Genomic DNA, 13,113 nt, shown 5'->3' on the forward strand with positions numbered 1-13,113 from the left:
TAAGGCCTGCAATTCATAATTTAGGTAACTAACTTTTTGGAGCCCCTACCATATACCAGGCCTATGTTAACTCTTTTGATCCTCACATTCTTGTGAGCTAGGCGCTGTTGTTATGGTCATGTCACCGACGAGGGCACTGAGGTACAATAACTTGCCTAAGGTCACTCAACTAATGAAAAAAAAAAAAAGGAAATCTACTTAACCCAGAATTTCCCAATTTTGTTTGACCATGTGACATTTTATGCATAAAAAGCTTTTCATCTCCTACAGAATCAAGGACAATATTTGTTCAACCCAGCCTGTGAGTTAAGATGTTCCAAGAGGGTGGTTTGGAAGTGATGGGAACTTATCAACAGAGATGGGGATATCTTCCCTCGCTGAGGGCTCCCCTGCCCCAGGAGGGTCCCCAGATGAAGGAGCTTGTTACTCTGTTGGGTGTGGGACCTTGGGAGTTAGAGATCTCAGATAGCGGTAGGTGACATAAGGAGATGACAGAGGAAGGGGCTCAATAGCCTGTGGTCTGAGTGGACCTCTGCACGCCTCCCTGTCCCCAACAGCCTTCGCCGCCTGTGCCATTACATCCTGAACCTGCGCTACTTTGAGATGTGCATCCTTATGGTCATTGCCATGAGCAGCATCGCCCTGGCGGCCGAGGACCCCGTGCAGCCCAACGCACCGCGAAACAATGTGAGTCCCACCCAGCAGGTTCCTTCCAGCCCAGCTACTCTGTCACGGGCCACTTTCTCCTGCATCACAAAAGCTGATAGCTAGGGTGGAATAAACGTTGGGCATACCCCTGGGCACAGCCCTTGTGGCCACTGGTTGGGAGGGGAAGCTCTGATTCTCTTCCTGAGGAAGGATGTTCCTTGCGACTGTGGTTCTGTGTGCCTGATGGGGAAGAGGTGGCCGAGAGGGGCTGAAAAGTGCTGGAATCCCTGGTCGGGGGAGTGAGTCTGGCAGGATGTGGAGGTGTACAAGCTCTGCATGGAATGTGGGGGGTACTGAGACAGAGGGTGCCCCAGAGGCATCTCCTCTGCAGTCAGGTCTCACCACATGGACCTTTTTGTTTTGATGCGAAGCTTTGAAAGAAAGGATTATTTTGACTCAGAGGCACCTCCTAAACTTTGAGCTTTGGGGAGAGCTAAAAAGCTCTCCGTTTGGGGGCCCAAGGTCTGCTAACAGCCCCTGTCAGTTGAGCACTTGCCGTGTCCCAGGCACGACCCCAGGTGCTTGGGGTATCCCCATTGGACAGATGAGGAAACTGAGGCTCAGGGAGGTTTAGTGACCTGTCCAGGGTCACACGGCAGAATTCCAATTCTGCCCCCACTAGATCTCCCGCTGCTTCCCTCAACTGTCACCATTTATCAAACATCTTCTGTGCTCATGTTCTCCCTTAAGTCCTGCCATGCAGGAATGAACGTGTGCCGTGGTTGAGAGGGGAAACCAAGGCACCAGCAGGCCAGGGCATAACAGAGGCCGGACTGGTGTCAGCGCCTCCTTCCCCAGCTCCTTCCTCTACCCCCATCAGCCCCCACGCGAGCCATCTTCCTCTGGGAGTCAGGCCCTGCTGCCCTCGCTAAGTAGGTTAGGAGCCTTGGCGAGGCTGGCATGTCCCATGAATCAAGCCCGTCCTCAGCTTACTTTGCACTTTCCCTTCCTTCACAGGCCTGCCAGGCCCCCTGGGGACCCGATGGGGGAGATGGAAGGAAATAATTAGAACAAGCCTCCTGAAGGAAACTGGTACCAGGGCAGGGCTGAGGCTGCACTCTGTTATCTCCTGCTGCCTGGTTTCAACTAGGGACCCAGGGAGCCAGGCTTGGGGAAGGGGCGTCCCAGGAGGGATCCGCAAACCCCCTGCTGGCTCTAGGAGACTGGAGCAGGTTTTGTCTCTGGCAAGGAGGAGATGGGCATGGGGGGTCCAGGGGGACCACTGCAGCTCCTGGGATTGTAGAGAACCCTGGCAGGGCTCAGACCAGCCCCCATAGAGTGTTTGCAGAGCTCTGGTTCCCCTGCCCCATCCCCATGGCTCCATCTCACAGTTGAAACATCTCTCCTCAAAGCCCTCCCTCTTCTGGGCTTCCCTGGCTGTCCAGTGGTTAAGACTCTACACTTCCAGGGCAGGGGGCACGGGTTTGATCCCTGGTTGGGGAACTGAGATCCCACATGCCGCGCGGCTGAAAACATAAGAATAATTTTCTTTCTAAAAGCCCTCTCTCTTCAAGAGCATGGTAAAGCAGCTGATACCCCGGGCCCCCTCCCGAGTTCTTTTTATTGGTTGATCTAGAACAGGCCTCAGAAAAGTGCACAGAACACGTATGATCCATTCATTTATCAAGTGCACTCCCCCACGTGAGCACCACCCAAGCCAAGAAGTAGAACAAAACTGAGCGTGACCACAGGCGCCTCTTCGATCGCCCCCATCCCTTCCCTCTGGAACTCGGTCCACAAGTGGGAACAAGGTCTTCAGACACGTTTGGGTGTTGTGAGTTGGGACAGGTGGAGGGGTGCTACTGGCATCGAGAGGGTGGGGACCAGGGACACTGTTCATCACCCTGCAGCGCACAGGGCAGCCTCACCACAGAGAATGACCTGACCCCTATTGTCAACAGTACCTGAAAAACCCTCCCTTAGAGGTATCAAAATCCCCACTTCTGGAAGGAGCGTTTCTTAGCTGCTCTGATTGTCCCACCTGTACGTGCCTCCTTAAACACTAGAATTTTTTTGCCTGTTTCTAACACTGAACAGATGGGATACATTCTATGCATCTCTCTGTCACCCAAAATCGTGTCCACCATGAGATGAGCATGTACTGATGCTGGTAGTGACAGTCATTCTTTTCCGTTGCTGTTGAATATTCCACTCCATGCCATCATCTGTTTACGCATCTTCCATTTGACACACGTTTGGATTGTCTGCAGTTTAGAATGCTGTCACGGCATCCCCTACCCCCACCATGGGGCCCCTGGGCTTGACTTTCTCCAGGGTCTAAAACCAGAAACGGAGCTTCTGGATCATACATAGAATTTACATGAGGTTGGCCCCGAAGATGCAGCCAGAATGTTTACTCGCACCAGCAACGTACAAGGCTCCCACTGCTCCACGGTCTTGCCCACACTTGGTGCTGTCAGCTCTCTCATTTAGCCAACCTGGTGGGTGTGGAATCTCATTGGGACTTTGATTTGCATTTCCCTGTGATAAATGAGACTGAGAACCTTTTTGGATTCCAGTGAGCCACAGAAAATTGCCTTTTGTAGAGGTCCAAAAGATCTACATGTTAGATACGGTTGAACCTAATTTCTTGGTCTTTTGATTTCCTCTTGCTCCACTTATTAAGCTCTCCAGAATTGGATTCAGCTGACCACCTGGCCTGCCTTTCCCCCCACCTCCTTTCCTTCCTTCTTTCCTCCTTTCCTTCCATTTATTGCTTTATTTAGTAATTATTTAATGAGCAACTACTGTGTGCCACGTGCTGAGCTAAACATCAAGGATTGACAGGGTATGAGACAGTCCCTGCCATCTCAGAGCTCACAGAGCACCAGGCCTTTATCCATGCTGTGCGCTCTGCCCGGTGCACCTGAAATGCTCTCCCACCACCATCCCTTCAGCCTTCCCAGAACCTTCCAGCCCCTTGCTGCACATCCCAGGAAGTTAGCCATCCTGGCCGCTCTGGTCTCCAATGGCCCTTCAAGCACCACACATAATGAGAATGTGAGTGGTGACCACACAGATCACAGATCCCAGCTCCTGCAGGACCCAGTGCAGCCACAGCTATTCATGCATTCATTCAGCAAACATTTCTTGAGTATGCCTGGCCCTGTACTATAACCTGGAGATGCCACAGGGACAGATAAACATCCCTGCCCTTGTGAGGTTGACTTTCAGGTTGGGGAGGTAGACAGTGAGATTATTAATAACTATAACAAATAGTGTGTCAGGATGTGATAAGTGCTAGGGATGAGGGATATGGGGGAAGGGGTAGACTTGGTGGAATTTTAAACAGGCAGTCAGGGAAGGCCTCACTGAGAAAGTGATATTTGAGCCAAGTCATAAAGGAGGAGAGAGAGGGAATCAGTTGGAACATGGGGAAGAGCATTCCAGGCAGAGGGAATAGCCTGTGCAAAGGCCCTGAGGTGAGAACATCCAGGGTGGCAGAATCAGAGTGAGCAAGGGGGAGAGTAGGACAAGATGAGGGCAAGGAGGTGGCCAGGCAGATTGTGCAGGGCCTTGGAGGCCACGAGGAGGACTTTGGCTTTTACCTGAGTGCGGTGTGAGCCACAGAGGGTTCTTGAGCAGAGAAGAGGGTGGTGGGTGACCTGACTTGAGTGCTCGCGGGCGCCCTCTGGCTGCCATCCTTAGTAATTACCAGCCCTTACTTCTCCAAGGCAAATCTGATGAAGTCAGTCCCCTGCGCTTACCACGTGCTGGGCACTGTGCCAGCACACTCAACATCCTCATGCCAGGGTCACACCATGGATGTGCTATGGCATGGCCAGGAAAGGGGCCAGAGTGCAGGATGTTGCCCGTCCAGACAGAAACCACTAATGCCTGGTCTTGTGTAAAGTGGTGGGGTGAGGGAGAATCAACCCACCCTGCTGAGTGTGTGGCCCCGGAGTGGGGAGGGAGTTGGGCACCACAGTGAGGTTTGTCCCCAGTGTCTGTCCTGGACGGCTAATCATGTTTAGGAAATCCTGTGTGGGAACAGTTACCCAGGAGACCCAGCAGGTCAGAGGCACTGGGGGATCAGACCTGTCACCCACAGAGATGCAGTCCTCCCTGAACTTCCCTGGGGCCACCTCTAGTCCATATAGTGCTTTGGGCAGATAAAAAAGGCGCCCTTTCCTTTGGTAAGCAGACCAGCCTGGTAGAGTGATTTTTTTGCTAGGACTTTGCTGCCATCTGCTGGACAGTTTTAGTCACAACATACAAATCTGCCCTGAGACAGTGGGAGGAGGCCCTTGGGTAGTGCACGACCTGCCCAACTGTACATGGATGCAGCATTTCCTCATGTGGATGGAGATTCTGCTCCCTGGGGACTTTGTTGGAGGCCACACACCCCAGTGGACCAAGGATAGGTGCACGGGGGCTCTGCTGGAGCAAGCCAGTGATCGGCTGCTCCCTTGCTTTTATCCCCTGCAGGTACTGCGATATTTTGACTACGTTTTTACAGGCGTCTTTACCTTTGAGATGGTGATCAAGGTGAGTGCCAGGGCTCCACAGGATTCTGCACCCTCAAGAATGCCACCCTGGTGCAGGAGGCTCGCCCCAGAGATTAGAAATGCTTGGTGTGTTTGAGGAACATCAAGGAAGCTGGTGCCTCCAGAAGGAGTGAGAGAGGAGGGTGGGGAAACCAGGTCAGGGAGATGCGCAGGGAGGGACGAATCATGCAGGAACTTGGGGGCCACAGGGAGGACTCAGGCTTTTATCCCAAGTGAGGTGGGAGCCATGGAAGGTTCTGAGCAGAGGGACATGATTGGACTCAGGTGTTCACAGCCACCCTCTAGCCTCTCTGGGAGGGCAGGCTTGAGAGGGGGAGCAGGGTGGGTGGGACCCAAGAGAACTGGGAGCAGGCGATTGCACTGGTCCAGGCAGGAGATAATGGGGACCAGCCCAGGGTGGTGGCAGAGAAGGTGGTGAAAAGTCGGCAGATTCTTGGAAGGTTTGGAAGGCAGAACCAACAGGATTTGCTAATGTATCTGATGTGGGGTGAGGAACCCAGGGGGATCCCAAGGTTTTGACCTAAGAACCGGCAAGTCAGAACTACCTTTCACAAGGTGGGAAGGTGCCTTGGGCAGGGGCTCTCACTCCTCCCCCAGGTCCTCTGGCCACTGTCCCAGCCCTTCAAGATGAGGTGGTCCCACTGACTACCTCCTGTTGCCCCTCCTCCTGAGGCTAAAGGGTGGATCTTGGTCCCCAGAGTGGGGATGAGGGATCAGAGCGCTGTCTCTTCTCCTCCCATAGATGATCGACCTGGGGCTCGTCCTGCACCAGGGTGCCTACTTCCGTGACCTCTGGAACATTCTCGACTTCATAGTGGTCAGTGGGGCCCTGGTGGCCTTTGCCTTCACGTAAGTGTCCTCTCGAGGACTCCTCCTGCCTCTTCGTCCCTCCGTCCCCAGCCCATTGAATCAGGGGACGTGTTCTCGGGGTGTAGAGAAGGGGAGAGTGGGCTCCAGGGTGGTGGGAAGCATCCGCATGCCACCGGGAAGAGCTTCGATTGGCTTTTGCATGATGGCCACCACGGAGGAAGAAGGAGAAGGCCTCCCACCTTCTACCTCCTCACACAGCCATGCCACCGACCCCTTGCTCTGCTGCTTTCCGTAGACTAGCCCCACCGGGACATCTCATCTTCCTTCTGCTCTACAGGCTCTGCCCAAGCCACTGTCTCTTTGGGGAGCCCCTCAAAAGACAATCAGGAAACGAATGTGCATGAGAATTTGGATCCCCACCCTGTGCCCGAAGGCCCTGTAGTTATAGACCTGATGACTCCCCTTGTGTGTCTTGAACTTCTCCTGGCATTCCTAGGACACTCTGAAAGGTCATGCCTCATCATGCAGCTCCAAGATGGTGCCCAAATTCTGGGCAGCCATGTCAAAATGGCAGCTGGGTTCTGAGCAGCCATTCCAACATGGCACCCGAATTCTGGGCAGCCCTTTTAAGATGGCACCTGAGGTCTCAGCAGTCATTCCAAGATGGCGCCCAAAGGCTTAGTAGCCGTTGCAAGATGCGATTCCAAGATGGCGTCCGAGGGCTGAGTAGCCATTAGCTCTTAGGGCCCTGGTAGCACACTTAGCAGTACATTCCTCAACTTGTAGACGCTTGGGGCAGGATGGAAAAACCCTAATCAGGCCCTAATCCAGAAACAAATCTTCTTAGGGACCCTGTCTGTGCCCATCACAGTGGACCATCCCCAGAAAGAAAAGTCGCAAAGGGATTCAGACCCACCTCACCTACATAATGAGAAATCAGGGGCTTCCCCTTAGCCTCTGCCTCTTGGGCCCCTTCTCAGCAGACCTGGAAGAGTCCTTGAATGGCCCACCTGACCAAACAATGAGGACTTGGTTTTTCAGGAGGCCAGTGTGGTGGCCCGTTTCCAATTTAAGTGCTAAACTGGGCCATTCTCAGATCCTCCCCTGGGAACACAATGAGATCAAGTTGTGTCAGAAGAGCAAGAAATCTCCAGAGTTTCTGGATGCCTCTGAGCTGGTGGAGATGTACCATGAAGGTCAGGAAGCTGAATGTATTTCTGACTCTGGCCAGACTTCCCACCCCCTTTCTCTTTGTCTTCTACTTTCTCCTCCTCTTTCTGTGTCTGCTCTTTTCCACCCCCTCTCCTTTTCTCTCTTTCTTCCTCTGTCCCTCTTCCACTCTTCCTCCTCTCTCTCCCACTTTTTTAAGTAATTGAGTATTTGATCATTAGAACGATGGAAGAGATCATCTCAAAACTTCAAGAAGTTTGGCTACATTTTCATTAAGATGTCCTGTAGGTTTAATACTAATAATAATCAAAGTGCACAGGAAATTAGAGGAGAAAGATTACCACAAATAAGACAAGGTATCCATGGCCTTCAGATATAAAAAGCAATTACAAATCAATAAGAAACACTGAATCTTAATAGGTAAGTGAGCACAGGATTTAACACAGAAATTTCACAGAATGCTGACTAATAAAAAATGAAAAAACAAACCTACCTCATTGGAATTAGGAGATGTATAAAATACAAACAAGATACAATTTATTTCTTATCAAGTTAGCACAAATTTCTTTCCCCAAAAAAGATTCTAAAAGGTAATACACTGTGTATATGAAAATGTAATGAAATATGCTCCTCCCTCTGTCCCTCAGTTATGTGAGCAACTTCTACAAGGTGTCAGTCAGGTACCATGCTAGGTCCTGAGAAAGTTTCGATTCTGAAAAGCCAAAACATTTGACTGCCCTCATCCTGGAGTGAATCCATCTCAAATCCCCTTCCCTCCCTTGCTCCTGTTTCTGTCTTTCTCCTTCTTTATCCTTCCCCTTTTCTCTCTCCTTCCCTCTCTCTGACTCCCTCTCTGTCTCTCTCTCTCTCCACCTCCCCTTCCCCTCCCTCCTCCCGTCTCCCCTCCCTCTTCCCTTCTCCTTCTCCCTCTCCCTCTCTTCCAGACTCTTTTCTCTCTCTCTCTCTTCCATCCTGTCCTTCGCCTTGACCTTCTGCCTAACCTGGGCCCCATGGCCTGGAGAAGGCAGACACTCTGCCATTTGCTCTGGCATCAAAAACCCAGTCCCCACCATGTTCTGACCTGGGGTGGTCTTCATGTCCAGGGAAGGCAAGTGCAGGCAAGCATCCCTCCCACACTTCCTCCAGCCCTCCAGGATGACGTCTGCCCAGCAGCCCCCAGGTCCCCCAGAGCTCAGAAAGAGACCACATCCATCTCTCCACACACAACACCCCCCTTTGCCAGCTGTGCCCTGGGTGGTGGGTTTTGCCCTCCGTGGCCACCACTGGGTGTAGTACAATAGAGGTAGTGTCTGCTGCCCATCAGTTCATCCTTGACACTTTCCTTCCAGACCTCTGTGGGAGCCAACAAGCTTCAGTGCTGAAGAGGGGGCCCCCACTGTTGCCCTGTCCCATCTCCATCCCTCATTTGGCCTCCCAGTTTGGGAAAAGTGTGGCCTTCGAAAGACCTGGGAACAAGCCTTTCACACCGTAAAGCTTTGGCGATGATGGGCCACAGTTCCCCTGGAGCTACAATTAGGCTCAACTTTAAGCAAACCTAATCTGCGAAAACAAAATTGTTTTTCCACCCAGAATCGAGCAAAATGGTTCTTTGCGTCTGCCAAAAGAATCTGCCACAGGGAGCTGATTTTGTTTTTTAATCTTTGAGTTTTTGTTTTAAATATAAAGTTATACAAGGGCATATTCAAAATGAACCTCCAGCTCAGAGAAATTTAGCAGCGTATTTGTAGAGTCAACCTGTGAAGCTGGTTTTATGAAGTTGCTACAGGCATGAAGCCAGCCAGTTAATGCCATTGAAAATCCCTGTTTGCAATTGTTTTTTTCAATTCCTATGTGAGGAAAGGGTCTGGACAGGGAGTTAAGGTCATCCCTAGGAGTCCCAGTGAGCTCGTGGACCTTGCAGGAACTGGGGTGTGTGAGATTTTGCCAGTGGGGTCCTGACAAGTGTTGGGGACTCTCTTGGGGTTTTAGAAGAGCTGACCACCCGGGGAGCACCTTTATGTGATGGTCACAGGGATGGAAGAGGTAGACCCTGAGACCCCACCCCTGCCACACCCTCCCCACCTCACTGCCAAGAACCTATCTGTCACTGCCACTCCTCTTCCAGGGCAGGGCCACAGGCCAGGCACAACTGGCATGCACCTGCATGCCTTAGGCCAATCTGCCAGAAAGCCAGAGAAGGGACCCCCCCACCCAGGCTGCTACATTTTTCCCCAGAAAAGTTTCAGAATCCTCCCTCTGCCTTCAGCTTTCTGGCCTCTCTTACCTGAGAAGGTCTCTCACCCTACAAGGACTTTCCTTATTGTCTTTCCTTGTTACCAGACGGAGGTCACATTGGCAGGAGTAGGTGTTGCTCTGAGAGTCTCCACTTGAGTGTCCAATCCCAGAGTCCTTTGCTTCTTTTCTTTCTGTTCTTTTAACTCACATTATCTGTCCTATGTGCCTGTCTCCTCATAGACAAGGCTGAGAACCCCAACAAGTGTTAAAGGAACCTGATGGTTTTAGGAAAAGGTTCCAGCAAGGCCGTCCGGTTTCTCTCTAGATGTGCAAGTCCCTGAACTTCTCTGTGCCTCAGTTTCCCCATAACTTTGACAGACCTGACTGGGTAATAATGATAGTAACAGCTTCCATTTACTTAATCTTTACAACCCCACGCAGGAAGTTCTCTTATTATTCCCCTTTTGTACATGAGGAAACTGACGACCAGAGAGATTGTGGAGGGCAGTCAGCTGTCAGATTGAGGGTTGCTGCCCATCTCCCAGCACTGAACATGGAGACTTTCACAAGTCAGCAGAATGAGGAGGCAAGGATTCTGCAGTGCTGTGACTGTGGCCCCGTCTCGGACATGGGGAAATGATCCCCGTGGTCCTCCAAGGGATGTGTCGAAGCTCTCCCGACAGTTTCCACCCCTCCTGCACCTCCCCCAAATATCTGTGTGCGTGTGTCCTGCTCCATCTACTGACTGTGTGCTGTGTCCATGCGACCACCATTAACACACCATTTCATGAGTCACCACACTTGACATCACGCTCTGTGCCCATGCAACGGGCAACTGACCTTTCTCAGCAGCTGGCAAATCATGACCCTGCCCTCACTGCCAAGAGTCCATCTGGGGCTGCCACTCCTCCCTCAAAGCGGGCCAGCACGGCTGGCAGAGCACCTTGATCAAGCCACTCCTGCGTGCTCAGGAACCCAACTGCCAGGAAGCCAAAGAAGGAGCCCCCGGGCTGCCTTTTTTTTTTTTAATCCCCATCCTCAAAACAGCCCCTACCCGTGAAGGCGTTCTTTTGTGTGTGTGTAATGAAATGGAAAGAAGATTAGCGTGCAAGACACGCAAACCTGGGTTTGAATCTCAGTCTGCCACTTCCCCGGCTGTGTGACCTTGGACAAGTCACTTTCCCTCTCTGAGCCTCAGCTTCCTCATCTGGAAAATGGGTATAATGGCACCACCTTGCCACAGACAGATGCAGTGACATTCAGAAGACTCACATATTACACCTAACATCATCCATCAGGCTGGGCAGAAATCACTGTCACTGAAAAATTCCTCAATAATCCGAAAAGGAGAATCTATACAATTCTATCTATGCAATAATTCCTAGATACGTTAAGCTTTGAAAGCCACTGAGGTAACGCGAAAGGTAGCAGGGGGAAAAAAAGTCCAGTGGGAATATTTGTAAGACCCGTTATGTTTTTAGAAATGTCACTAACTTCAAAAGGGAGTGGCAGGTGGGATATTCTGTAGAGAACCTGCTTGGCAGTAGGGCTTCCACTGTTCTCATGGCAATCAAGTTTCTTGCACCTTGATCTCCAGTCATGGTTGGAGGGTCAAAATGAGACTGACCCTTGATTCCAAAGATGAGTTGTACAAGGGGCCACTGCCAGATGCAGAGAGCTTCCCCCAGGCCCACATTTTTCCAGAAGGCTCTTGAGAGTTGCCCCTTAATTTCATCCCAAATTGGAACTCTTAGCTGCCCCCCTTCTCCTTCATAACTTAGGGGGTAAAGCCAAAGCCATCGTTACTGTGTATCAAGCATCAGCCCCCCCAAAGGTCTGTTTTACAGATGAGAACAATGATTAAGGGCAGTGCTGGGAGTCAAACCCAGGTCCCCCTAACTCCAAAGCTCACCCCCTTGAAGACATTCTAAACGACTTCCCTGGCAGTCCAGTGGTTAAGACTCCATACTTCTGATGCAGGGGCTGCGGTCAGGGAGCTAAGATCCCGCATACTGCGAGGCGTGGCCAAAAAAAAGACATTCTAAAAATTTCCAGTCCCAGAACCTCTGGAGAAAAGGGGTTTTTCTCCAGCTCTTGGCAGGGACCTTCAGTGGCGAATTTGCCTTTGGTAGTTGATAATTTGGGGCTGTCCTGCTACTTGGAAATTCGACTTTCTTGGTGCTGTTGGGCAGTGCCGGGGGCCAGCCAAAGGCAGGGGACGGAACAAGCGTCTTCCAGATGGAAGGATGGATACCATCCAGGGCCACGAGCCTAAGGCGGCCCCTCCTGGTGCCCGGGCAGGGCAGGGGAGTGCCCAGGTGTGTGTGCACGTATGTGTGTGTTCTGTGTTCTTTCTTCTGAGGCCGCTTACGATCTGTCTCTCCCTCCGACGCCACGTCACCAGGAGCAGTACACGGTAAAGTGCCTCTCTCTCTCTCTCTCTCTCTCTCTCTCTCTCTCGTTCTGTCTCGTTCTCTGTGCTCTGATGCAGCCGCACTGGTTCTGGGCCTGTTTCTGTAGCCTTGTGTCATTGCCACCGTCCTGTCGCCTGCAGTGACCAGAGTCCCCTCAGCCTGCTCCCCAAGGGGCAGGAGCCTGGAGGGGTCTTGGCCACTGCCTCTCATCAGGACCCACCATTTAGCCCAGTTCTTGGAAGAGAACATAAAGGGCGTGGAAGGGGGTCTCCCCATGGTCTTATTTCAATAGGGCAGACGAGCCGGATGGGTAGTTTTCAGGGGAGTGAATGTCCAGCTTCCCAGATGGGAGAAGCGTGGACAGTCCAAACAACCAGGGCTTGGGCTTGAAGAGGAGTAAGTAACCCCCCACCCCCAACAGGAGATCTACACTCTCAGCAAAGTGATTTGAAAATCGGGTTGTATTCTGTAAAAGCACCTTGGTCAAGCCATTCCTGCGTGCTCAGGGGCCAAACTGCCAGGAACACTCTCCTCGGTGTCTCAACAAACAGGATTGTTCTCAGCCTCTCCCCAGGGAGAAATGCCTCCTAGGAGAGAGACCCCCAGAATGCCCGTGGAGTCATTTTTAGATGAGTAGATGTGCCCCAGGAGGTGTGTTCCCAAATGTTAGCAGTTTGGCCCATGAAGATTTTAGCCCGTTCCACATACAACCTAGATGTCCACTTCCTTGACGTTTTTTCCACCAACACATAGTCTAAACTTCATTTTAGTTTTGCTAGAACACTTTATGCCATCCCCTTACAACCAGTATCGTTAACCTCAGTTAGAACAGGCAACCGCAAAAGTGAACCCAACAAGAATGAAACAGTTGCGTGACAAGTTGTTACATTCAAGCTGGGTTCTTTGTTAAAAGGGAAATTCGTGTTAGGGAGGCATTAAAGACCTATGAACACATAGCAGAAACTTCCTCTCTGACCACAACGGGAGGCCTGAAAGATAACATGAAGAAAACATAGCTGTTTCCCTGTGTGGTCCCGTTCCTTAATTGTGTTCGTGATCTGCCTGAAAATATCTCAGTGACTCTCCTGATGTGTGTCTCATACTTTGGGTGCACAGCCTTGAGATACTAATGATTGATGACTTTGGTTTAGAAAAGAAAATCCCATGTTCAGACTGCTGAATCCTGGAGCACGGTTGTGGCTGGCAGGTTAAAGTCCAATTCTCTTTTCTCTGAAAGATGAGAAAAAGGAACCCTAAAAAAAGCAAAT

At 51.3% G+C, this 13,113-nt stretch overlaps 1 protein-coding gene across 2 annotated transcripts in view; it reads left to right on the plus strand.

The window, feature by feature from the left end:
* The window catches only part of CACNA1A (calcium voltage-gated channel subunit alpha1 A), a 237,288-nt gene that overhangs the window by 171,744 nt on the left and 52,431 nt on the right, over positions 1–13,113 (plus strand). For both annotated transcript variants that reach the window (XM_060007880.1, XM_060007879.1), the window contains exons 22-24: positions 558–687; positions 5,137–5,196; positions 5,959–6,065. In XM_060007880.1, coding sequence (XP_059863863.1) covers positions 558–687; positions 5,137–5,196; positions 5,959–6,065 — 297 coding nt within the window. The remainder of the gene's footprint in view (positions 1–557; positions 688–5,136; positions 5,197–5,958; positions 6,066–13,113) is intronic.

This window comes from Delphinus delphis, chromosome 3 (assembly GCF_949987515.2).
Source record: "Delphinus delphis chromosome 3, mDelDel1.2, whole genome shotgun sequence".
In the NCBI taxonomy this organism is placed as follows: domain Eukaryota; kingdom Metazoa; phylum Chordata; class Mammalia; order Artiodactyla; family Delphinidae; genus Delphinus; species Delphinus delphis.